The sequence below is a fragment of the Culex pipiens genome, chromosome 3 (assembly GCF_016801865.2).
Source record: "Culex pipiens pallens isolate TS chromosome 3, TS_CPP_V2, whole genome shotgun sequence".
Classification (NCBI taxonomy): domain Eukaryota; kingdom Metazoa; phylum Arthropoda; class Insecta; order Diptera; family Culicidae; genus Culex; species Culex pipiens.
This window is the reverse complement of record NC_068939.1, coordinates 85,946,755-85,970,239: the sequence shown is the minus strand read 5'-3', so window position 1 is coordinate 85,970,239 and position 23,485 is coordinate 85,946,755. Positions and strand designations below refer to the sequence as shown.

General features: G+C 32.3%; 1 protein-coding gene and 1 long non-coding RNA gene across 2 annotated transcripts; both read left to right on the top strand.

The window, feature by feature from the left end:
* Positions 1-1,096: 1,096 nt before the first annotated feature.
* Positions 1,097-18,318, top strand: LOC120418649 (protein spaetzle 5). The gene is made up of 5 exons (XM_039581093.2): positions 1,097-1,281; positions 1,357-1,523; positions 11,638-12,302; positions 12,373-12,436; positions 17,887-18,318. Exons 1-5 carry the CDS (start codon positions 1,249-1,251, stop codon positions 18,068-18,070), a joined length of 1,113 nt encoding a protein of 370 aa, XP_039437027.1. The 5' UTR covers positions 1,097-1,248; the 3' UTR covers positions 18,071-18,318.
* LOC120418650 (uncharacterized) lies at positions 1,761-10,194 on the top strand. Its single transcript, XR_005605607.2, has 3 exons — positions 1,761-2,028; positions 2,103-2,489; positions 9,892-10,194. It is a non-coding gene; the product is annotated as an uncharacterized LOC120418650 (long non-coding RNA).
* Positions 18,319-23,485: the final 5,167 nt, after the last annotated feature.

The following is a 23,485-nucleotide window of genomic DNA, read 5'->3' as shown; positions in this document are numbered from 1 at the left end:
TCTCATTCGATCCGTCTTGGGGTCCCATAAGTCGCTATTGAAAATTATAAAGTTTAGTAAAGTACTTCAAAAGTTATGCTAAAAAAACGATTTTAACAAAAGTCCGGAAGATTGTAAAAAGGGTGGTTTTTGTAAGAAAACCCGTCATGCTATACATTTTTAGAAAGGTTATAAAGAGACCTTTCCAACGCGTCAAAAACATTTGAGATCTGACAACCCTATCAAAAGTTATAAGCACTTAAGTGTTATTTATGAACCTTTTAGAGGCCGGATCTCATATATTTCGATGAAAACGTTGTCCGGATCTATCATGCGACCCATCGTTGGATAGGTAAACAAAAGATCTTTTCAATGAGTTCAATAGATTGCAGATCTGACAACCCTATCAAAAGTTATAAGCACATAAGAGCCCTGAATTATGAAGATCTTACTACCCAATCTGATGGTATGAATCAAGTTGATAGAACACTGAAAGCTCCGTCCTTTTGTATCTATTTTGGATAGCATTACCCTCTAAATGTGAGGAAGGCACCAACCACCTAAGGGTGGATTAAGTAACGTTTTTAGGAATACATGACTTGGCATAATAACTGAAAGTCCTGGCGAGTAAAGCAATGTTTCTTTCATTAGTTAGGTTCGTGAAAAGAAAAAAAAAATCGTGTTGTGAAAACACTCAATACTTTCTAGGACAAACTTTGAATACAAGAGAAATGGCACGTGCCCTTAATTTCCATATCAACAAGCTTATAAAAGTATAAGTTCCCAATTAGTGCATCTTTCAGATTCATTTCCACTAATAAATACTATTTAAAAGATTCTGTCAGGAAAATGATTGATAAGTGCCAGATATATTCCATGAGTTTAAATAATTCACGCGTCTCAACTGTTCGTACCGTGATGAAAAGCAATAAATCAGCGTCAGTCGCGTACACATTTCATTCACAAAATCCTGGTTCAAGAACAAGTGAGATTGAGTGCTTTTTGTTTGATATTTGCTAATTAGCCGGTGGATTAATTTAATTTACCGGAATTAACTATAACACATAAATGGCATATTTAAATTTACAGTACTCTTATTTGTTTTAGATAATCATTCCGACAGTCAGCAAAATAGTGCAATGGGAAAACGCTGTCAGCTTTGATTGAACAGTAGTTGAACAGGCGGGTACAAAACAGCAAATTCCGTTTCCCATAAACAGCTTATCACAAACAAAGCGTTGGCACGCGACGCAAGCTCGGGCGTTGATCATGAGCAGCACTTTGGCACCGATGATGCTCGCGGTATGGCTTCAAACTGCTAACCCTTAATCGTCAATGTGTATTTATAACTAATTTTTTGTTTCTAATTTCAAACAGCTTTGCGTGCTGCAGCAACTGGCCCTGGCTTCAGCCTATCAGCAGCAGAAAAAGTGTGGTCTCTACGGGCAGGCTCCGTGTACGTTTGTTCCGGCTCCACCCGGAATGACGCCAAAATGTGCATCACCGGGGAAGACTTTCTGCACGCAGAATGAAGACTATCCGACGTAAGTTGACTGATTTTTTTTTGTTTCAAGAGTTATTCACGGGTGAATGATTGTGCACGGAACAAAATCCGGTCGGCGGATCCGAAAAAATAATGTGATGAAATCGGAAACATTGATTGTTTGCGAAATCATCGAAAATGTATTCGATATTGAGAAAAATGCTTCCGCATTTGAAACAAAATGCTTCCGATATCGAAAACATCATGTTGCCGCCGCTCTTCTCTGTCTTGCCCGCCGCAGCCAGTGCGTTACGCAAGCTGTCAGAATCAGCTGCTTGCGCAAATCTCGCAAATTTTGAAGTAAACAAACAAAACAAGTCATCGCTTGATCCCAGCCGGCCCGGAACGGCTGTGAAGAGGATTATCAACTGGACCGTGAATTACCGTCACCACCGGCCAAGGCCACCGTCGATTCTTCGCAGGGCTACTTTTAGTGTAAAAGTGCGGGATGATTTGCAGCGGATTCTTGCACAACCACAAATATTCACATCAAAGAACCGACAATCGTAAGTATCGAAGAACCCAAAGTGCTCAAAACAAAAACAAATGTGCCAAAGTTATTAAAGTTATACTTTTCCAGCTCAATCAAATTCCATCATCAGAATCGCCGAACGCGCTGTCGGTATCGTTGACCGAGGTCAAGGAACGGAACAAGTAGAATTGGAGTGTCCGGGAGGATTTGGTCCAGTTTAAGGTAGCGTTTTCCAAAATGATTCGTTTGCGGTGGTGGCCAGGGTAGTGGATTTCGTGGCTGTGGCTTTAGGACCGGATGTGCGCAAGAGTAGCCTGCTGGTCATGTGACGATGACATCGACGATTCCAGGGACACCAACAGGAGCATCGGTATTGACGGCCAGAGTCAAATTCCATCATCAGAATCGCCGAACGCGCTGTCGGTTGCGTTGACCGAGGTCAAGGAACGGAACAAGTAGAATTGGAGTGTCCGGGAGGATTTGGTCCAGTTTAAGGTAGCGTTTACCAACAGGAGCATCGGTATTGGCGGCCAGAGGAACTAGTTCTTTCGTCTAATGTTTGGTTTCAAATCCCCCGGATAAAACATATAACAGCATGGCAATGTTAATAATCTTTGAAAGCTTTTTTAACCAACTTATGAAATTGGGTACTACCGTCATCAGGGGTGACATTGGGTCTGGGGGTGAGACTGGGTCATACAAAATTCTGCATTTTTGTATGACCCAATCTCACCCCCAGACCCAATGTCGTCCCTGATGACGGTACTTGAATTTACCAAACTTTGTCTATAAGTTGATAAAAAGTCAATGAAATATTCTGATAAAATATAACCCTTCTTTCTGATGAAAAATCACAAAAGCACCTTAGCACCATACAAAATTCTGCATTTTTGTATGACCCAATCTCACCCCCAGACCCAATGTCGTCCCTGATGACGGTACTTGACTTTACCAAACTTTGTCTATAAGTTGATAAAAAGTCAATGAAATATTCTGATAAAATTATAACCCTTCTTTCTGATGAAAAATCACAAAAGCACCTTAGCACCTATTTTCACGAGTTAATTAAATTTTCCCATAGTTACAAGCCCAGTAGCATTAGTAGTATTTATTTTAAAACACCAGAAAAGCAATAATAAAAAATAACAGTGTGTCCTGCTCGTTCCCAATACAAACATTTCGTCTTTGGCCTTTGACTCGCTTAAAATGTTAAAAACTCAAAAATAAAGTTTGAAGTTTGAAAATTTGCAAAATTTGGGGTTATGTGATGAAGAGTTTATTGAAGTTTGGCCATATCTATTTGATGAACCAAGATTAAAATGGAAAAACATAAAATTACAAAATTTACTTGGACAAAACTGAAGGCCTTCGCAAATAAAATGAATGTCTTTTAGGTTTTACTTTTTATCAATGTCAATAGAGGGAGCGTAAAATTATTTAAAAATAATCCCAAAGCAAATTAAAAGTTAAGCATATGATAATAAAAAAAATAAACTAGTATGAGGTTTTAGTAAAAATTCTAAAATTTTACAATTCTAAAATTTTAAAATTCTATAATTTTAAAACTCTAAAATTTAGAGAAATTGCGAAAATTTCAAAATTCAAAAATTCCAAAATACCAAAATTCCAAAAATCCAAAATTACAAAATTCCTAAATTAAAAAATTCCACAATTCCACAATTCCACAATTCCACAATTCCAAAATTCCACAATTCCAAAATTCCAAAATTCCAAAATTCCAAAATTCCAAAATTCCAAAATTCCAAAATTCCAAAATTCTAAAATTCCAAAATTCCAAAATTCCAAAATTCCAAAATTCCAAAATTCCAAAATTCCAAAATTCCAAAATTCCAGAATTCCAAAATTCCAAAATTCCAAAATTCCAAAATCCTAAAATTCTTAAATTAATGAATTCTAAAATTTTAAAATTTTAAAATTCTAAAATTCTAGAATTCTAAATTCTAAAATTCTAAAATTCTAAAATTCTAAAATTCTAAAATTCTAAAATTCTAAAATTCTAAAATTCTAAAATTCTAAAATTCTAAAATTCTAAAATTCTAAAATTCTAAAATTCTAAAATTCTAAAATTCTAAAATTCTAAAATTCTAAAATTCTAAAATTCTAAAATTCTAAAATTCTAAAATTCTAAAATTCTAAAATTCTAAAATTCTAAAATTCTAAAATTCTAAAATTCTAAAATTCTAAAATTCTAAAATTCTAAAATTCTAAAATTCTAAAATTCTAAAATTCTAAAATTCTAAAATTCTAAAATTCTAAAATTCTAAAATTCTAAAATTCTAAAATTCTAAAATTCTAAAATTCTAAAATTCTAAAATTCTAAAATTCTAAAATTCTAAAATTCTAAAATTCTAAAATTCTAAAATTCTAAAATTCTAAAATTCTAAAATTCTAAAATTCTAAAATTCTAAAATTCTAAAATTCTAAAATTCTAAAATTCTAAAATTCTAAAATTCTAAAATTCTAAAATTCTAAAATTCTAAAATTCTAAAATTCTAAAATTCTAAAATTCTAAAATTCTAAAATTCTAAAATTCTAAAATTCTAAAATTCTAAAATTCTAAAATTCTAAAATTCTAAAATTCTAAAATTCTAAAATTCTAAAATTCTAAAATTCTAAAATTCTAAAATTCTAAAATTCTAAAATTCTAAAATTCTAAAATTCTAAAATTCTAAAATTCTAAAATTCTAAAATTCTAAAATTCTAAAATTCTAAAATTCTAAAATTCTAAAATTCTAAAATTCTGAAATTCTAAAATTCTAAAATTCTAAAATTCTAAAATTCTAAAATTCTAAAATTCTAAAATTCTAAAATTTTAAAATTCTAAAATTCTAAAATTCTAAAATTCTAAAATTCTAAAATTCTAAAATTCTAAAATTCTAAAATTCTAAAATTCTAAAATTCTAAAATTCTAAAATTCTAAAATTCTAAAATTCTAAAATTCTAAAATTCTAAAATTCTAAAATTCTAAAATTCTAAAATTCTAAAATTCTAAAATTCTAAAATTCTAAAATTCTAAAATTCTAAAATTCTAAAATTCTAAAATTCTAAAATTCTAAAATTCAAATTCTAAAATTCTAAAATTCTAAAATTCTAAAATTCTAAAATTCTAAAATTCTAAAATTCTAAAATTCTAAAATCCTAAAATTCTAAAATTTTAAAATTCTAAAATTCTAAAATTCTAAAATTCTAAAATTCTAAAATTCTAAAATTCTAAAATTCTAAAATTCTAAAATTCTAAAATTCTAAAATTCTAAAATTCTAAAATTCTAAAATTCTAAAATTCTAAAATTCTAAAATTCTAAAATTCTAAAATTCTAAAATTCTAAAATTCTAAAATTCTAAAATTCTAAAATTCTAAAATTCTAAAATTTTAAAATTCTAAAATTCTAAAATTCTAAAATTCTAAAATTCTAAAATTCTAAAATTCTAAAATTCTAAAATTCTAAAATTCTAAAATTCTAAAATTCTAAAATTCTAAAATTCTAAAATTCTAAAATTCTAAAATTCTAAAATTCTGAAATTCTAAAATTCTAAAATTCTAAAATTCTAAAATTCTAAAATTCTAAAATTCTAAAATTCTAAAATTCTAAAATTCTAAAATTCTAAAATTCTAAAATTCTAAAATTCTAAAATTCTAAAATTCTAAAATTCTAAAATTCTAAAATTCTAAAATTCTAAAATTCTAAAATTCTAAAATTCTAAAATTCTAAAATTCTAAAATTCTAAAATTCTAAAATTCTAAAATTCTAAAATTCTAAAATTCTAAAATTCTGAAATTCTAAAATTCTAAAATTCTAAAATTCTAAAATTCTAAAATTCTAAAATTCTAAAATTCTAAAATTCTAAAATTCTAAAATTCTAAAATTCTAAAATTCTAAAATTCTAAAATTCTAAAATTCTTAAATTCTAAAATTCTGAAATTCTAAAATTCTAAAATTCTAAAATTCTAAAATTCTAAAATTCTAAAATTCTAAAATTCTAAAATTCTAAAATTCTAAAATTCTAAAATTCTAAAATTCTAAAATTCTAAAATTCTAAAATTCTAAAATTCTAAAATTCTAAAATTCTAAAATTCTAAAATTCTAAAATTCTAAAATTCTAAAATTCTAAAATTCTAAAATTCTAAAATTCTAAAATTCTAAAATTCTAAAATTCTAAAATTCTAAAATTCTAAAATTCTAAAATTCTAAAATTCTAAAATTCTAAAATTCTAAAATTCTAAAATTCTAAAATTCTGAAATTCTAAAATTCTAAAATTCTAAAATTCTAAAATTCTAAAATTCTAAAATTTTAAAATTCTAAAATTCTAAAATTCTAAAATTCTAAAATTCTAAAATTCTAAAATTCTAAAATTCTAAAATTCTAAAATTCTAAAATTCTAAAATTCTAAAATTCTAAAATTCTAAAATTCTAAAATTCTAAAATTCTAAAATTCTAAAATTCTAAAATTCTAAAATTCTAAAATTCTAAAATTCTAAAATTCTAAAATTCTAAAATTCTAAAATTCTAAAATTCTAAAATTCTAAAATTCTAAAATTCTAAAATTCTAAAATTCTAAAATTCTAAAATTCTAAAATTCTAAAATTCTAAAATTCTAAAATTCTAAAATTCTAAAATTCTAAAATTCTAAAATTCTAAAATTCTAAAATTCTAAAATTCTAAAATTCTAAAATTCTAAAATTCTAAAATTCTAAAATTCTAAAATTCTAAAATTCTAAAATTCTAAAATTCTAAAATTCTAAAATTCTAAAATTCTAAAATTCTAAAATTCTAAAATTCTAAAATTCCAAAATTCCAAAATTCTAAAATTCTAAAATTCTAAAATTCTAAAATTCTAAAATTCTAAAATTCTAAAATTCTAAAATTCTAAAATTCTAAAATTTTAAAATTCTAAAATTCTAAAATTCTAAAATTCTAAAATTCTAAAATTCTAAAATTCTAAAATTCTAAAATTCTAAAATTCTAAAATTCTAAAATTCTAAAATTCTAAAATTCTAAAATTCTAAAATTCTAAAATTCTAAAATTCTAAAATTCTAAAATTCTAAAATTCTAAAATTCTAAAATTCTAAAATTCTAAAATTCTAAAATTCTAAAATTCTAAAATTCTAAAATTCTAAAATTCTAAAATTCTAAAATTCTAAAATTCTAAAATTCTAAAATTCTAAAATTCTAAAATTCTAAAATTCTAAAATTCTAAAATTCTAAAATTCTAAAATTCTAAAATTCTAAAATTCTAAAATTCTAAAATTCTAAAATTCTAAAATTCTAAAATTCTAAAATTCTAAAATTCTAAAATTCTAAAATTCTAAAATTCTAAAATTCTAAAATTCTAAAATTCTAAAATTCTAAAATTCTAAAATTCTAAAATTCTAAAATTCTAAAATTCTAAAATTCTAAAATTCTAAAATTCTAAAATTCTAAAATTCTAAAATTCTAAAATTCTAAAATTCTAAAATTCTAAAATTCTAAAATTCTAAAATTCTAAAATTCTAAAATTCTAAAATTCTAAAATTCTAAAATTCTAAAATTCTAAAATTCTAAAATTCTAAAATTCTAAAATTCTAAAATTCTAAAATTCTAAAATTCTAAAATTCTAAAATTCTAAAATTCTAAAATTCTAAAATTCTAAAATTCTAAAATTCTAAAATTCTAAAATTCTAAAATTCTAAAATTCTAAAATTCTAAAATTCTAAAATTCTAAAATTCTAAAATTCTAAAATTCTAAAATTCTAAAATTCTAAAATTCTAAAATTCTAAAATTCTAAAATTCTAAAATTCTAAAATTCTAAAATTCTAAAATTCTAAAATTCTAAAATTCTAAAATTCTAAAATTCTAAAATTCTAAAATTCTAAAATTCTAAAATTCTAAAATTCTAAAATTCTAAAATTCTAAAATTCTAAAAGTCTTAAAGTCTTAAAGTCTTAAAGTCTTAAAGTCTTAAAGTCTAAAAGTTTAAAAGTCTAAAAGTCTAAAAGTCTAAAAGTTTAAAAGTCTAAAAGTCTAAAAGTCTAAAAGTCTAAAAGTCTAAAAGTCTAAAAGTCTAAAAGTCTAAAAGTCTAAAAGTCTAAAAGTCTAAAAGTCTAAAAGTCTAAAAGTCTAAAAGTCTAAAAGTCTAAAAGTCTAAAAGTCTAAAAGTCTAAAAGTCTAAAAGTCTAAAAGTCTAAAAGTCTAAAAGTCTAAAAGTCTTAAAGTCTTTAAGTTTTAAAGTCTAAAAGTCTAAAAGTCTAAAAGTCTAAAAGTCTAAAAGTCTAAAAGTCTAAAAGTCTAAAAGTCTAAAAGTCTAAAAGTCTAAAAGTCTAAAAGTCTAAAAGTCTAAAAGTCTAAAAGTCTAAAAGTCTAAAAGTCTAAAAGTCTAAAAGTCTAAAAGTCTAAAAGTCTAAAAGTCTAAAAGTCTAAAAGTCTAAAAGTCTAAAAGTCTAAAAGTCTAAAAGTCTAAAAGTCTAAAAGTCTAAAAGTCTAAAAGTCTAAAAGTCTAAAAGTCTAAAAGTCTAAAAGTCTAAAGTCTAAAAGTCTAAAAGTCTAAAAGTCTAAAAGTCTAAAAATCTAAAAGTCTAAAAGTCTAAAAGTCTAAAAGTCTAAAAGTCTAAAAGTCTAAAAGTCTAAAAGTCTAAAAGTCTAAAAGTCTAAAAGTCTAAAAGTCTAAAAGTCTAAAAGTCTAAAAGTCTAAAAGTCTAAAAGTCTAAAAGTCTAAAAGTCTAAAAGTCTAAAAGTCTAAAAGTCTAAAATTCTAAAATTCTAAGATTCTAAAATTTTAAAATTCTAAAATTCTAAAATTCTAAAATTCTAAAATTCTAAAATTCTAAAATTCTTAAATTCTAAAATTCTAAAATTCTAAAATTCTAAAATTCTAAAATTCTAAAATTCTAAAATTCTAAAATTCTAAAATTCTAAAATTCTAAAATTCTAAAATTCTAAAATTCTAAAATTCTAAAATTCTAAAATTCTAAAATTCTAAAATTCTAAAATTCTAAAATTCTAAAATTCTAAAATTCTAAAATTCTAAAATTCTAAAATTCTAAAATTCTAAAATTCTAAAATACTAAAAGTCTAAAAGTCTAAAAGTCTAAAAGTCTTAAAGTCTTAAAGTCTAAAAGTCTTAAAGTCTTAAAGTCTAAAAGTCCAAAAGTCTAAAAGTCTAAAAGTCTAAAAGTCTAAAAGTCTAAAAGTCTTAAAGTCTAAAAGTCTTAAAGTCTAAAAGTCTTAAAGTCTTAAAGTCTTAAAGACTTAAATTCTTGAATTTTTAAAGTCTTAAAGTCTTAATGTCTTAAAGTCTAAAAGTCTAAAAGTCGTTAAGTCGCATAATCGTAAAGTAGTTTTAATATCGTTAAGCCGTAAAACCTTAAAGTCTAAAATTCTATTGATATTTTTTTTAAATTTTTATTTTTTTTGTTTTAGAGTTCGTAAATTCTTTAATTTTGAATTTATAAAATTCCAGAATTCACAATTCAAAAATCAAACCAAATTATTCGCTCTACAGCATTGCCTTGCAGCGTTCTCGATTACGAGATTCCTACTCGAAACTAGGTGCCCGTAGGCTTGATCCACCCCGGGATTCGAACTGACGAATGTGAGTCCAACTACCTACCAGCGACTCCACCGGGACAGGACTCAGGGAGACGACTAACCTTTTTTTAGGTTAGTCCGGGGCCAACATTTAATTTCCGTCCGACGGAAGGCGTGATCAGACAAATCTCGTTTCGAAAAAATGCCACCGGGACCATCTGGGATCGAACCCAGGCCGACTGGGTGAGAAGCAGCCACGCTTATCCCTACACCATTATTGATCCTTTAAATTTATTTTAATTTTTTTTATAATATTTTAAAATTATTTTATTTTTGTGTTATATTTTCCATTCTACGCATCGCGATTACAGAGTGTGTTCGGCAATCGCTTTGACAGAAGTGGTCCGACTGCTGTCGGAGATTGTGTCCCGCCAGCCGGGCGTCCGGATCGGGGGGCTCGTTCCAGGCGGACGATCTTCTAACGAGGAGCCGATCTTCGAGGTGAAAATAAGGATTTGGAACCGCAACTCCTCCAACTGCAACCGCCGGAACTCACGTCACGGGGAGCACCATGCCACGGAATCGACGGCGCCCAGCAGTATCCAGCTGCAGCACGGACATCAAGGCAGATTTGTCCTGCCAGATAAGACAATTCGACTTATTCGAAGTAGTATGCCGTAGTTAACAATCAACGCAATTTCCTGATTTATTATCGAAATATGAATAAATAAATAAAAAGTAAAACTTCTTCTTATTTCCATCCAAATTTCGAATAGCAACGGTCAATTCAAAAACGTAAACATTGAAGTGGCTGCGTGCTGCGTGCTTTTGGCGGGTAGGCGTTACTGCGTTACGTTTGCGATATCGAAAATCACCGTTTGCGATATTGGAAGCAATGCTTCCTGCTGACGGGTGCAAACCGAGATTCGCGATTTTTAGAGCGAATCGGAAGCAAAGTTTGCGATTCCGCAAACCGGATTTTGTTCCGTGTGACGGTTGAAAAAAGTAGATTTTGACGAGTCATGGCCAGGTTGTATGGTTTCGGGTGAAGATTTCTGAATGACGAGCTGCGTGATTCATCACGGGAGTAAACTCTCGTTGAGAGAATGTCACGTGGGAGTTTTGGGCCCGAAAAGTGCAAGAAGCAATGAGACGTGATTTTGCCTCCTAATCGTATTGACAATTCTGGGTCAAGTGAGCAAAAAAAACGTCCCTGACATAAGAAAACAATGACTTTCCCGCTAGATTAGCGTACAAAAACTAGAAGAAAATTGTTAAACTAAGTTTTGTTGTTTTGAATGTTGTTTTTTTTGAGGAATTAAAGCAGATCAGTTTTCCAAACGTGAATTCTTTACATTTCTTTTGTGAGTAAAAAAACAATTTATATCACTTGATCAAGTTAGTTCGAATCCAATTCATTGTAAAATAGTAGTTTATGCAACAAGTTGCAAAAAGAGGATTTTTTCAGCACGAGTCGTACATTTATCCAACGAGGTTCACCGAGTTGGATAAATACGACGAGTGCTGAAAAAATCAAGTTTTGCAACGAGTTCCATACAACATTTTTTGCAATTTCTAAAAACACCCATTGAGTGAAATTTTAAGTCAAATTTTCATGTATTTTGTCAATAAATCGTTTAAATCAAAAAAAATGTTGAAAAGTGTTACTTTTCGAAACAAGTGCTGAAAAGTTCAACTTTTCAGCACCCATTTCAGTGCTGAAAAGTAGAACTTTTCAGCATTTATTTTGAAAAGTGTTGCTATTCGATTCTGTTATTCTTGGTACAGAAAAGTAGGCTATTTCGTCGTTCAAGAATGACAGGAAAAGTAAGTAGTTTCACGACGGAATTGCAAAAATAAATAAATAATGTAGTTTTGATAATTTTAAACTTCTCAAGACATACATGATCTCTTTGGAGCGAAACGGTTTGACATAATTCAATTGAAACAGATAAATAACAACCAATCAAGCATTTTAATCTCCGAAAGGCTTATTAACCTTTGAGCACTCTGCAACGCAGATCATGCTCATTGAATGGTGAGAAGCGGAGTTCAAATACGTTTTGTCTGTTTCCATACACCTGCTGACGATCTTCTCAACTTGTCTTTGTCCACAGACCGCTGATAACCAATCTGGTGGAAAAGTTCGGCTTCCATCGCATCTTGGCTGACGAAGCACGCGTCGAGTTCAACGCGCACCGCAGCTGGGAGGAAGATCATCATTACCACCACTTTTACGGCGGTAGTTACGGACCTCCGGCGTACCGACCACCCCCGCCGTCCTCATCGACCCACGAGGGCTACTCGTACGACCTCACCAAGCAACCCACCGACAACACCGTCGTGTCGTACGACCGTAGTCCGGTGCCCCAGCCAATCTACATCCCAAAGCCACAGAACTCGTTCAACTTCAACACGTACGTCCGGGCGCCGATCGTCCACAAGCAGCAGGTCCAACAAGCCACCGGATACTTTTACCCACCCCCGGTGACCCAGTACAGTCCGGCGGAATGGCTCCGACGGTTCGCCCGAGATCTCAGCGAACGAAGGGGTCAACCCTTTCAGCACCAGCCGTCCACGCGTGATATCCGACCGGCACCGTTCCGGTTAGCGCCCGAGCTGGAGGTGCGACCGGCCCCATTCCGGCCACTGCTGAACGAAACCGCACTGCGGGACAGTTTGGCACGGTCACGCCAGAAGCGGCAGGTCACCGCTGGGCGGTCACAGCTGTGCCAGACGAGGGAGATGTACGTGACGCCTCAGGCGGCGCTCAACACCAAGGGTTAGTTGTGGAGTTGATGTTTGGGGTCTTTGCGTTTAGTATTGACAAATGATTTGTTTTTTTTTTTTAGGAAACTGGATGTACGTTGTCAACCACGAGGATTCACGACAGCTGGTGAAAGCGGAGATTTGCTCGTGAGTATTGAACTTTTTATTTTAAAAAATCCGGGGATTTTATGAAAAATCGTCGAGTTAGAAGGGGAAAATGGGGAGACTTCCTGTATCCTGTATCTGTATTGTGTGGAATTAACTTCAACTCACTTTATATAAAAAATGCTAAGATTCAGATTTATAAAGAGTCCTTTTTTGTGTTGATTGCTGTCGAAACATATAAAAATCAAAATGTTTTTATAGAGTAACTCCGCTATGAACCTATATTCTCACCAGCCGCCATGCTAAGAAGTTTTGATGCTCCAGGACCCTCGAGGATGGGGCATCGTATTTCCACAAATGCCCTGGACAGTATTCGCCTTCGTTAGAGTGCCATTTCCTCTTAGATTTCCGTGAAACCCTGACCACGATTCCGAGGTCCATTGTTAGATATTCGATGATGGTGGGACGGTACCACCCCCTTTCATTTTTTGGATTTTTGCCAAGACATGCTTTTCAGTGATTTTTAACTCGAAACCGTGAAGTAGAGCGAACAATTTCTCGGAGTAGTATGAATCCCGGGAAAGGGAAATGTTCGAATTAATTGAAATTTTTCCAGGTTATGATTTATGTTTTGCAACAAAATGGTACTGGACAACTTAAGCTTGATTTATTGATTTTGGTTTTTTACTTGAAAGAAGTTTTTTTATATGCAACCACAAATAAGTCTTCAAATATTAGGAGCGAGTTTTATTAAATATCTTCTGTAAAAAGTTCTTTCAAAGTTGTTTTAAATTAAATGATAAATCAATGTCACTGGACAATCAGGCATCCATTTTTTATATTAAACTCTTCAACGCCAATAATAATATCAGTGTTCTAAATATAAAAATTAACTTAAAACTATATTTGTTTGTGAGAAACCCCGGAAATCCTTTCCCGGGACGGCAAATTTGACGTTCTTCCGTAAATAGATGGAAATTTGGAGTTAAAGGGTCTGTTATGTAAAATTCTAGAGTTTTTTTAAAGGTCTATACTGCCCATGATCGCATAAATGTCCCATATGCATTTTCATCACTTTTGAGTTATTGATGCAGTTTGGTTCAAAATCGTGTGCTCTTTCAAAAGAGCCTATAACATCCAGTACTTTGTTCTAGAAATCAGGAGGAAATTCAGTTTTTTCGTGAAAACTTAACACGTAGCCAGTTTGTGGGACAAACTTCAAATGCGTTTTTCTCAGCTTGCTGTTTTTGCATATGGGACATTTATGCGAACATGGGCAGTATAAACATATGAAACACAATAGCTTATATACCTACTAAAAAAAAAAACTCTAGAATCGGACTTTTTGCGGTTTTTCAATTCCATTAAATTAGTTTTTATTAGTAAATAATCAATTAACAATTTCGTAATTCTTATATAGTTTTGGAGTACCTTACAACTATGATTTGTACTATAGTTCATTTTGATGTAATTGGATATTCTAACAATGACAGCAGCTGTGGCTGAATGGTTACGGTGTTCGCTTTGTAAACGAATGGTTCTGGGTTCGATTCCCATCTGCTCCCATCGAGAAAGTTAAAACATATAAATACTGAAAATGCTGAATATGAACGAAAAATCGAAGTCTCTGCACGGAAAGGGGATCCATCGCCAAAACGCGATAAAATCCGCTAAAACTAGCGAAAAAAGTCGCTAATTTCTCAGCCTGCAGAAAAAATACCTGGAATCGCTAAATTTTTTCGCTGGTTTGGAAGTCAGTCAAATTTGATCGAACCAGTGAAAACATTTACTTGTTTAGTGAAAATTTTCGCTGCTTGGGGGATAAGTTTCGCTAGAATCAGCGATTAGTTTTGCTGGTTCATGAGAAGCTTCCAGATTCCATAATCAACCAGGAGATTCTTCTGCTCGTTTCGGGAGACAATGCGCTGGTCCAGTGGGGTTTTCCGCTGGTTCAGCGCATTTTGGCACTGGATCAGCGTTTTGTTTCGCTGACGTCTGGATTTTTCCGGCGGCAGTAGCTCGTGTCAAAATAAACCAGAAAATTGTTCTGCTGGTCTTGGGAGAAACAGTTATCATTGCTAGCGTTTTTTTTGCAGATTTTGTATCACATGTCATGTTTGCAAATAAATTCCCCCTTCATGGTATTTGTTTACTTACGCGTTCAATTTGTTGATTTGATTAACCGGCACTGTGAGAACATGAAATTTGAAGTGAGTGGTCGATTTCACTGCACTCTACCACTTCATTACACAAATTTTGCCTTTTATTTTCACTTAGTTTCAAAAGCTTGTTGAATTCCATCAATCAACTCGGAGATGAAAATGACAACTGTCATTTCTGCAGCTACCTCTTACAGTAGAATTTCTGCCACAGTAGTGGAGATCTACGCTGTAAACAGCGAAAAGTTTCGCTAGAATTTCTGCTGTCAAATATGTTTGCCAGTAATTAGCAAGAACAAACCAGCAGAACTATGTTGCTGGATTTGATTTTGCTCAGCCGCTGGTCTCAGCGAAAAATTTCGCTAGCTTAGTGAAATTTTTCGCAAATATCAGCAAAATCAAATCAGGAAAATCCTTCTGCTGATTTGGCGATGGATCCCCTTTCCGTGTGGAGGCGGGGTTCGAACCCTCGTCCTTTGGATTGGTAAGCAAAAATGCTAGCCACTAGGCTATGGTGACTTGGTGAACCTAGACTGGAATTAGGAATACTGTTACAACCAACCCGCAATGCCTTTCGAGGTGTATCCTAGGGTTCTACCTCTCCTACTAACATTGAGTCCAAAACCTCCCTACAAACATCTATACCACTAAGGTGACGTAGGGGTCCTTGCGCACTTTAGATAGGTGTATACTAACGATCCTTCCCATCCCTGAGGATAGCTTGGACCCGGCCAGGACCCCCTTATGCCCTGGGTAGTATTACATACTCATCAAAATATGAAGACATGGTATCTCCCGTGTTGGATTATTGTTCCGGATGAGGGTCTAATACAACCACACCAAACAGTGGGATAAGCGTTGTGGAGCCTTCCGGTGGTGAGGCGTCCTCCAAATGATAATGCTAATGCTAATTGGATATTCTAACAATAAATTTTCCAAGAGAAGGACAAAATATTAAAAAAAAACCTTCAAAATTTGCTAAGGAAAAGGATAGAAATAGAAAAACTTAAAACTAGATCACAGTTTGTTTTGTCTTTTGACGTCGAAAAACTTCGCTGCAAAAGGCAGCATATCCGTTGTAGATATACTTCATCATAAGCTCACTCAGAGCTTGGAATTGTTCTGCCTTGTTCCGGCAGGCACGAAAGCGCGTGAGCATCTCTCCAGCAAGAGCGAAAAACTCGGGAAGCGTGAAGAGGTCATCTCCGGTAACGTCTGCTTGTCCCGGTGAAGTACCGCTCCCAGAAGCGGCTACTCCAGCGTACGAACCTCCCCAACCGGGAGGGAACGCTGGGTTGGTCGATGGAACCGCTGTTTGAAATTTGGGAAAATATTGTTTTTCTCAGTGTCATTTTCAATATCCTAATTTTTCAACTGAAGATATCTCAGAAATTTTCGATTCGATTTTCAATGTTACACAAATGAAACTATATTGACATATTCTGCTCGTTTCCTAATATTTGCCTAATATTTTCAAAGTGCTACAAACACTAATTTTGATTTTTTCAAATGCAAGACTTGACTTTGTTCTTTGTTGAAATTAGCAGACAATTTTTTATAAGTTTACATTTGTAATATAGAAAATCGAAACAAATTTATAAGGCAGTAGTCCGATCGAATTTGTCAGAAAAGGTAAATTTTACTGAACTTATATTTAAACTTAAGTATATTTGTTACAAGAAACGTAAGTCACGGTTTATTTTATTATACTTTTATCAGATAATCAAAACAAGAGATTCAGATTTAAAACCACAAAATGTAAAAAATAGATATTTATTTGCGAGTTTTCATTTTACATAAATTTAAAAATAGTTAAAACCTTGTTTTTTTTTTTAGTGTAAACCTTGTTAGCTCTCAATTCCAATCAAAGGATTTTTTTTTCTCTTTAAAACGAATGACCAGTTCCAAATGAAACCAACTGCACTCTAAGCTTTCGCCGCGCTCGCGGCCTGGTGGCGACTAGCGTAAACTGTATAACCTTCTCTTCAACCAAAGTGTTTGTGTGCTTTTCCCAGCATACCGTTCTGACTTTCCTTCCTCGCTTTTCTGCTCGTCGAAGTCATCCATTCCAAGGGAAGGAAAGCTGCTCTAATTCGATCGTTGTTGCTTACAAATTTTCCCCTCTGATGTTACTTATCTCTCTTTAATAACATTACTGACCTAGGTACACACGGGGACTCGAACACACGATTTATTATTTGCTGCGGTTCAATAACGTAAAAAAAAAGCCGAGATGGCTTTCATATTTGCTAGAATGCTATGCTAGATGTATGCAAACGCATGCAATAAACCCCTTCAGGCATTGCCACTTGACGAGAGGGTCCAGCCCCAGTTTTAATTTTCTTAGGTACCTACTGGAAAGATAGAGAGAGCGAAATTACCGCGAAAACTAGGGGGAAAGCCTTTGGCTTTTGCAATGTTGTCGTAAATTATGAATATAGGGTATAAGCACCGTCGAGTTTGTTGGATCCTGGTTTAATTAGAGTGTTATCAAAACCAATAAATGGAAATAAATAGTGTTTTTTAAGTATAATTTTTTTTTAAATTATAAAGTTTTGAAGAGTTAAAAGTTTCTAGAGTTTTTTTTAATATTCGTGTTGAAATTAACATTCTCAGTTTAAATAATAAAACGGGAAATCACTTAAATTTATTCACTTAACGGTATAATATATACTATTTTTTTTTTCAAAACATATCGTCAATCGCGTTTCAAAACCAACATTGCAGAGGGAATCCATGAATGCGTTCCCCGCATTAATTCATCGAAAAATTCCTTCATCTAGTCCGCAACGAGAAGTGCGTGTGCAAGTGTTTTCATGCAAAATTAAGGGAGAATTTTCAAGTTCACCATTCAAAATGGGAAGAGCCACCACCTTGGGAAAACACGCGTTCATGTGTTTGAGCGCGCGCGCGCTTCAAGAAGGGAGAGTTACGTAACCGATTCCTCAAGTTAGGGGTTCCAGCGGACCGAACCCCACGGAACAAAATCAGGTGTCCTTCGGGTGGGCATTCCCCTAGAAAAAAAAAATGCAAGCGTTAATTGTCACCTCACCTGTAAAAACTGAGTGAAAGCCCGTTTATCGAAGGGGTACGCTAGTGACACACTGGCGAACCCCTCGGTATTTTAAACGTTTATTTACCCATTTCTAAGGGAACTTTCATACAAATACTTTGGGGTCCATTGATGTTCCAGAGACCGAAATTTTCCACTTGAATAAACGAGCATAGATTCATAACAAATATGTAGGGTAGCTCCCCCATCAGCACTCCGTAATTAATCTCGCACAAATCCATACCAACAATAATAATTTTCCCCCTCTACTTTAAATCCAGGTCAACGGAGTGCTCCAACCTGTGCATCCTGCCGAACGGGTACAACTCCCGGTGCGAGCAAAAGTTCTCCCAGAAGCGGCTGCTGACGCTGGACAGCGACGGCCAATCGCTGTACGTGGACACGTACTGGTTCCCGAGCTGCTGCGTGTGCACGCTGGCCAATAACGATAGCGGGGATCAGTGATCGGAACGGGATAGGAATTTAGTAAATTTAAGGATTTGAGTAAAGCAAACAACGCAAATGTGATGTATGATATTAATGTAAGGAGATCTGCTTAGATGCTACTGTAACGTTAGATTTTTTTTTTTATGCTCCAAACTGCTACAGAATATAAGTAATTTAGACAATACAGTTTAATTTATTTTGAACTATTTTAACGTGTATAATCAATTTATAAAAAAATAATAATGTTCAAAGAAGAAAATAAATGAAACCAGAAAAAAACAGTTGTTTAAAATCCAATGAAACTCGAAAAACGAAACCATTCGCTCTACAACTCACAGGTGTTGATGGTCTCTATTGCAAGATTTCTACTCGAACCTAGGCGTCCGATGACATGGATCTTTTTACATCTGGAAGACCCCGAGATTCGAACTGACAACCTTTAAGATGATATAAAATGGCACTTTTTGTCAGACATTTCAGACCCAGGCTTAACAGCTGATAGGTTGAGACAGGAGCTGTCCATTTACATAATTGAAAACCTTAACATTTATTGAGTTGTTTTTTTAATTTTCAAAAACTTCAATGTTAATACATGAAACATTCGTAAAATTTTCGATTCTCGAAAAAAATATTTTGATTTTTTTTTAATCAAGACTAGCATTTTAAATGGGCGTTATATTCAATGTTTGGCCCTTTTAAAATGTTAGTCTTGATTAAAAAAATTTAAAATATTTTTTTCAAAAAGATCGGAAAATTTCACAAATGTTTCATGTGTTAACATTGAAAATCGGACCATTAGTTGCTGAGATATCGTCATTAGAAAATGGTGGGTTGTTTTGGTGAGATTTAGAAAACTTCAATTTTCGTGTTTCTTTTTCTTAAAGCGGCTCTATCTCAGCAACCCGAGGTCCAATCTTCAATGTCTCTTAGAGAATTTTATAGCTAATTTTCTGAACTATTCAAAACAAATATTTTTAGAAATGGTCACTCATGGTCACTATTTTTTAAAATCGAAAAACTGCAAATATTTCGCTAAAATCAAACTTTCGGTAGCTATATCTTGAAAATGGAGCCCTTTATAAAAAATGTGTAAAGTACTTTTCGATTGCAAATTCAATTTTGCATTAAAAAATAATGTTAAATTTGTTTTTGCATGAAACTTCGATTTTTTTTTCCAAAAATCACTATTTTTTCAAAAATTCATAACTCGGCGGCAGATTTTTAGACCATGTTTCTCTATGGCTCAAAAGTTGCGGATTTTTGTCTCCTAAAACATATAAAAAATCTCGAAAATCAAAAAAATATGTATTTTGGGAAATTGAGTTTTAGTGAAAAAAATTGATTAAAAAATCTGCAAATTTTTTTCCGTGTACCTATTTTTTTCTCAAAAGTCCTCAGCAATACCTACAACTAGAGCGTCCAATTTCCCGTCCCGGGAAAAAAAATCCCGGGAATTCCCGGGATTTCCCGAAAAAAAAATATTTCCCGTTTCCCGGGAAATTTGTAAATTTCCCGGGAATTTCCGAAATTCAAGTGGAATAGATCTTGCTTAATGAGTATTAAATTATTACAATCAGGTAATGTTTTAATAGATTGATGTTATTTCATCAAAACAATGTTAACTCCTTACCTCCAAATTAAAATTGAGATTTTTTTACGTTTTTGTTTACCATGATCAAATGAGATGAAAATGGAATTTGTGCAAAAAGAATTAATACAATTAGTTGAATACCTAGTACTAAAGAAATTACAGTTTGAAGTAAAAGAATTATGGAGCACTGGTGCAACTACAGGTGTTAGAGGGTTAAATGCGAAAAATAGAAGACTTTTTGTGGAATGATGTTAATTTATCCTAAAAAAAAACCTTTGAAAAATTACTTTCTATTATTTGTTCTCAAAAAATGTAAAAATATATTCAAAGCTCGCTTCAAATATTTGAAAACATTGGGTTGTTTGGAGTAAAACCAACAATAAAAAGCTTTACCATTTGTTCAAGAGCTGAAACCAATATTTGTCATGAAAATCATAATTTCTGCACGTTATGATTGTGGATTTTGCAATTTTATGATTGTGGATTTTGGATTAATTTTACTCACAGTAAAAAATATTTCTCATCAAAAAATACCAAAATGCATTTTCTTGTAGTCGAATGATTTTTTACATGCAGTCAAGCTGCTAATTGATCTTCACACTTATTTAAACCGTTAATGTTGATGTCCTATACAATTTTGTTGCATAATATTAATTAAAACCAAGACCTATCGTGAGTGTAATTGTTTCGCATATACGTGAAAAATAGTAAAACATGAACATTTTGGATGTTCAGGATTTCCGGAACCGGTAGGTCGCCTGTCCCTGATATAAATACCTATACAATGCAACCCGGAGCAACCTGATTGGTTGAAATTCGCCGGAGATACTGGTCGTCAAAGTTGGGGTCTCAAAAAGGTTTTATTTCAGTTGTAGCAGATTCCCGGTGGCCACAGTTATCAAATCCGGGTTTCCAGGTCGTTTTCGGATAGGAGACATCCTAAGCTTTCATTTGAGACTAAGAGAACCGAATTTGGTCAAAAACTGTATTGTTGGCGATTTTTTAAAGTTTGAGGTCGAAAAGGACCCCAATACCTTTAAAGTAACTTTTTGTATGGACGCTCCCCTAGCGGTCTTCCAAGGTATATTTGTTTTGTAAAATGTTTAAATTTAATGTCAGAAAAATCAAGGTTTAATGAGTAACCGAACAAAACGAAATACCGTAAACCGGGGTGACTTTGATAGGATTTCAATTTATTTTTGGAATAATTAACGACTGGTAATTTTTTCTCAAGATTATTATTTTTAAAACATGTACTGGGGTAGGCTACGCAAAGTCCGTGCACTATTTTTGAAAAAAAAACGTTTGTTTATATTTAGTTAACTAAATTTATAAGCTTCTCAACAAAATACAAATAAATTTTAGGTAAAATGGTTAAAAAGTCGGATTTTTTTTTTAAATTTGATAAAACTAGTTTTGTTTATAAAATTATCGATTTATATTGCAATTGAAATTGAATTCGAAGCACGAATCACAAGTTGACATGAAATTTTTTCAACTGAAATCGCTTAATATAAATTTAGATATTTTTCTAAATTGTATTTCAAAAACACATATTATTTTTTATTAACAAACTTATTCAACCTTCTCCTAGTGAAAAATTGTCCGAATAATCCGAAAATGCATTGCGTTTTCCGATTTAAAATCATGTTCATTGAAAAAATCATGACACTTTGAGAAATTTGAAATAATGCCTTTCATTTACGTTTTCTTAATTAAAGTTAACTAACTTTTAGAACTTTTCAACATTTTGTTAAAACTTTTTCTAGAAATACTTTGAAAACTTCTTTACTATGGTTAGTATGGTTCCATACCATTCCGTACGTATTTAATTTGTACTATTCATTTTGCGGAAAAATCTCAAACCTATCAAAGTCACCCCGTTTTACGGTACTTCACATTAAAAATTCACTTTGTTAATTATGGAATGTTAAAATGGGATGGAAGAATATTCCCTCTTTTTGTGTATACAAAAAATAATATGTGAAAAAGAGAAATTGTAAAGAAAATAATGACAATTAAATGAAAGATATGTGATAAGAAAATTTGTAACTTTACAACTGCTAAAATTTGCATTAGTTTGTGTTGCATTCCACTTTTTTGTTAAAATTACACAAAAAAAACCCTTTTCAACCCTCAGATTTTCAACCTTTCAAAATTAATCTTTTTTACCGTGTAGTTTTTTTTATCAAGCTCTCAATTTTCCGCATGTTTCATCACAAAATGTGTGACCAAACTTTTATTACGTACTCTATATCACTGGATAAGTAATTGACGGAGCATTCTAACTTATAGTTTAAAGATCTAGCAACCCTGTCATAAGCTTACTGATTTTGTATAGGTACTACTAAGTGATATTTTATGCTTTTAGAGGCCTCTTTATCACTTAAACTCCCAAGCTCGAGAAAAAGGCGATATTTTCATACAATTCCCATCCCCATTTTTCTCGAGCTTGGGAGTTTAGCTATCAAACAAGTTTGAATGTAGGTCTATACATAAAGAATCAAATTTCTGCATGGGCAGTGGGCACTTGGTATTGAGATCGATATTTGATTAGGAATGTGTAAGGCACCAACCTCTTAAGTGGATGAGGCTAGTTTTATTTTCGTTTTTGATAAAGATATTTGAGATATTAGGTATTTATTGCTAGCTTGCCACTGAACAGCAAAGGGTTTTCGTCATGTAATGTTCTTGTAGGGTTAACAAAATTCTACAACCGGTTTGTGTTCAAGTTTTGCGAGATTTGCAAACGATTTTGTAAACTAGTTTGCGCATGTTTCATTGCAAATTTCCATACAACTTTGTTCGTGGCGCCCTCATCACCGGCAATGTTTTGAGTCCATTTAAAACTGCACACTCGCACATACACAGTCACAGCCTGAAGGACTCTTCTGCGCGTAACATCATCGTGTCACTAACGCAAAAAGTGCGTTTCGTTTGCGATGAGGGTCGTCGCATCGCAACATGTAGTGGGATAGAACTTGCAAATAATACAATATAAAACGCATTTTCCTTGGTATTTCCCCCGTGGGTTGCCTTGACGACCACTACGTGTGTTGGTGTTTGTGTTGGCCAAGTCCTTGCAAAAAAAAAGTTCTAGAAGGGGGAAAACTGGCACGCGTTTTTCGCCATTTGTTTTGCGTTTTAAGTTCTTAGCTGCGTTACTCACCACCACGAAGCGGACGAATCGCAAATATGCGAACCATCACCAGTGGGGTGTGTTTGATTGTGCTATACAACGTTCGGGTGCAATATTTCACCCACTAAACCTTCCAGATGATTCACCGGGCAGCCACTTGTTGAAGTCGGATTTTAATTTGGGTAATGATCAATTTTCACTATTGTTTTGTTATATTACTTTGATAATGATAATTTTACCATCGAAATTCTTATGTTTGTTTGAAATTTTTCTTTATTTTCCAAAAAAACATAACTTAGTCCATTTTAAAATGTGACACCAGTTTCAACCAATTTTCCACCATGCACATAAGCTTTGCATTCTTTTCTTCTTCAACTTGTGCAAATTCAATTACGGACCTTCAACTACCTGAGCATAAAATTGCAAACAATAGCCAAAAGTTCACCTTTCCCTGCGAGTTTTTTTCCTCCAAATAATAAGAAAGGAAAAAACAACCTAGGTACCAATTCATCCAGTTGAACAAATGTGTCTTATTGCTCGGTGGCCAAAAAACGAAGGATCCGTAAAAAGCAACGAACGTATTGTTTGGCCAAAAACTAGATTTTTTGCATCCGGGATAAGGAATGAAGAATGAAAAGCAACGCCAAGGAGCAAGTAAAACCATACACCATTTGTCTGTCTCGATTGGTTCTCTGTCAAGGTG

What these genes read in the sequence shown, in the direction of transcription:
- LOC120418649 (XM_039581093.2), top strand. Translation starts at nt 1,249, where the DNA reads ATGAGCAGCACTTTGGCACCGATGATGCTCGCG. An exon ending in CAGAATGAAGACTATCCGAC is followed by an intron (nt 1,524 to 11,637) that starts GTAAGTTGACTG and finishes CTTTGTCCACAG; the next exon opens with ACCGCTGATAACCAATCTGG. An exon ending in GGCGGCGCTCAACACCAAGG is followed by an intron (nt 12,303 to 12,372) that starts GTTAGTTGTGGA and finishes TTTTTTTTTTAG; the next exon opens with GAAACTGGATGTACGTTGTC.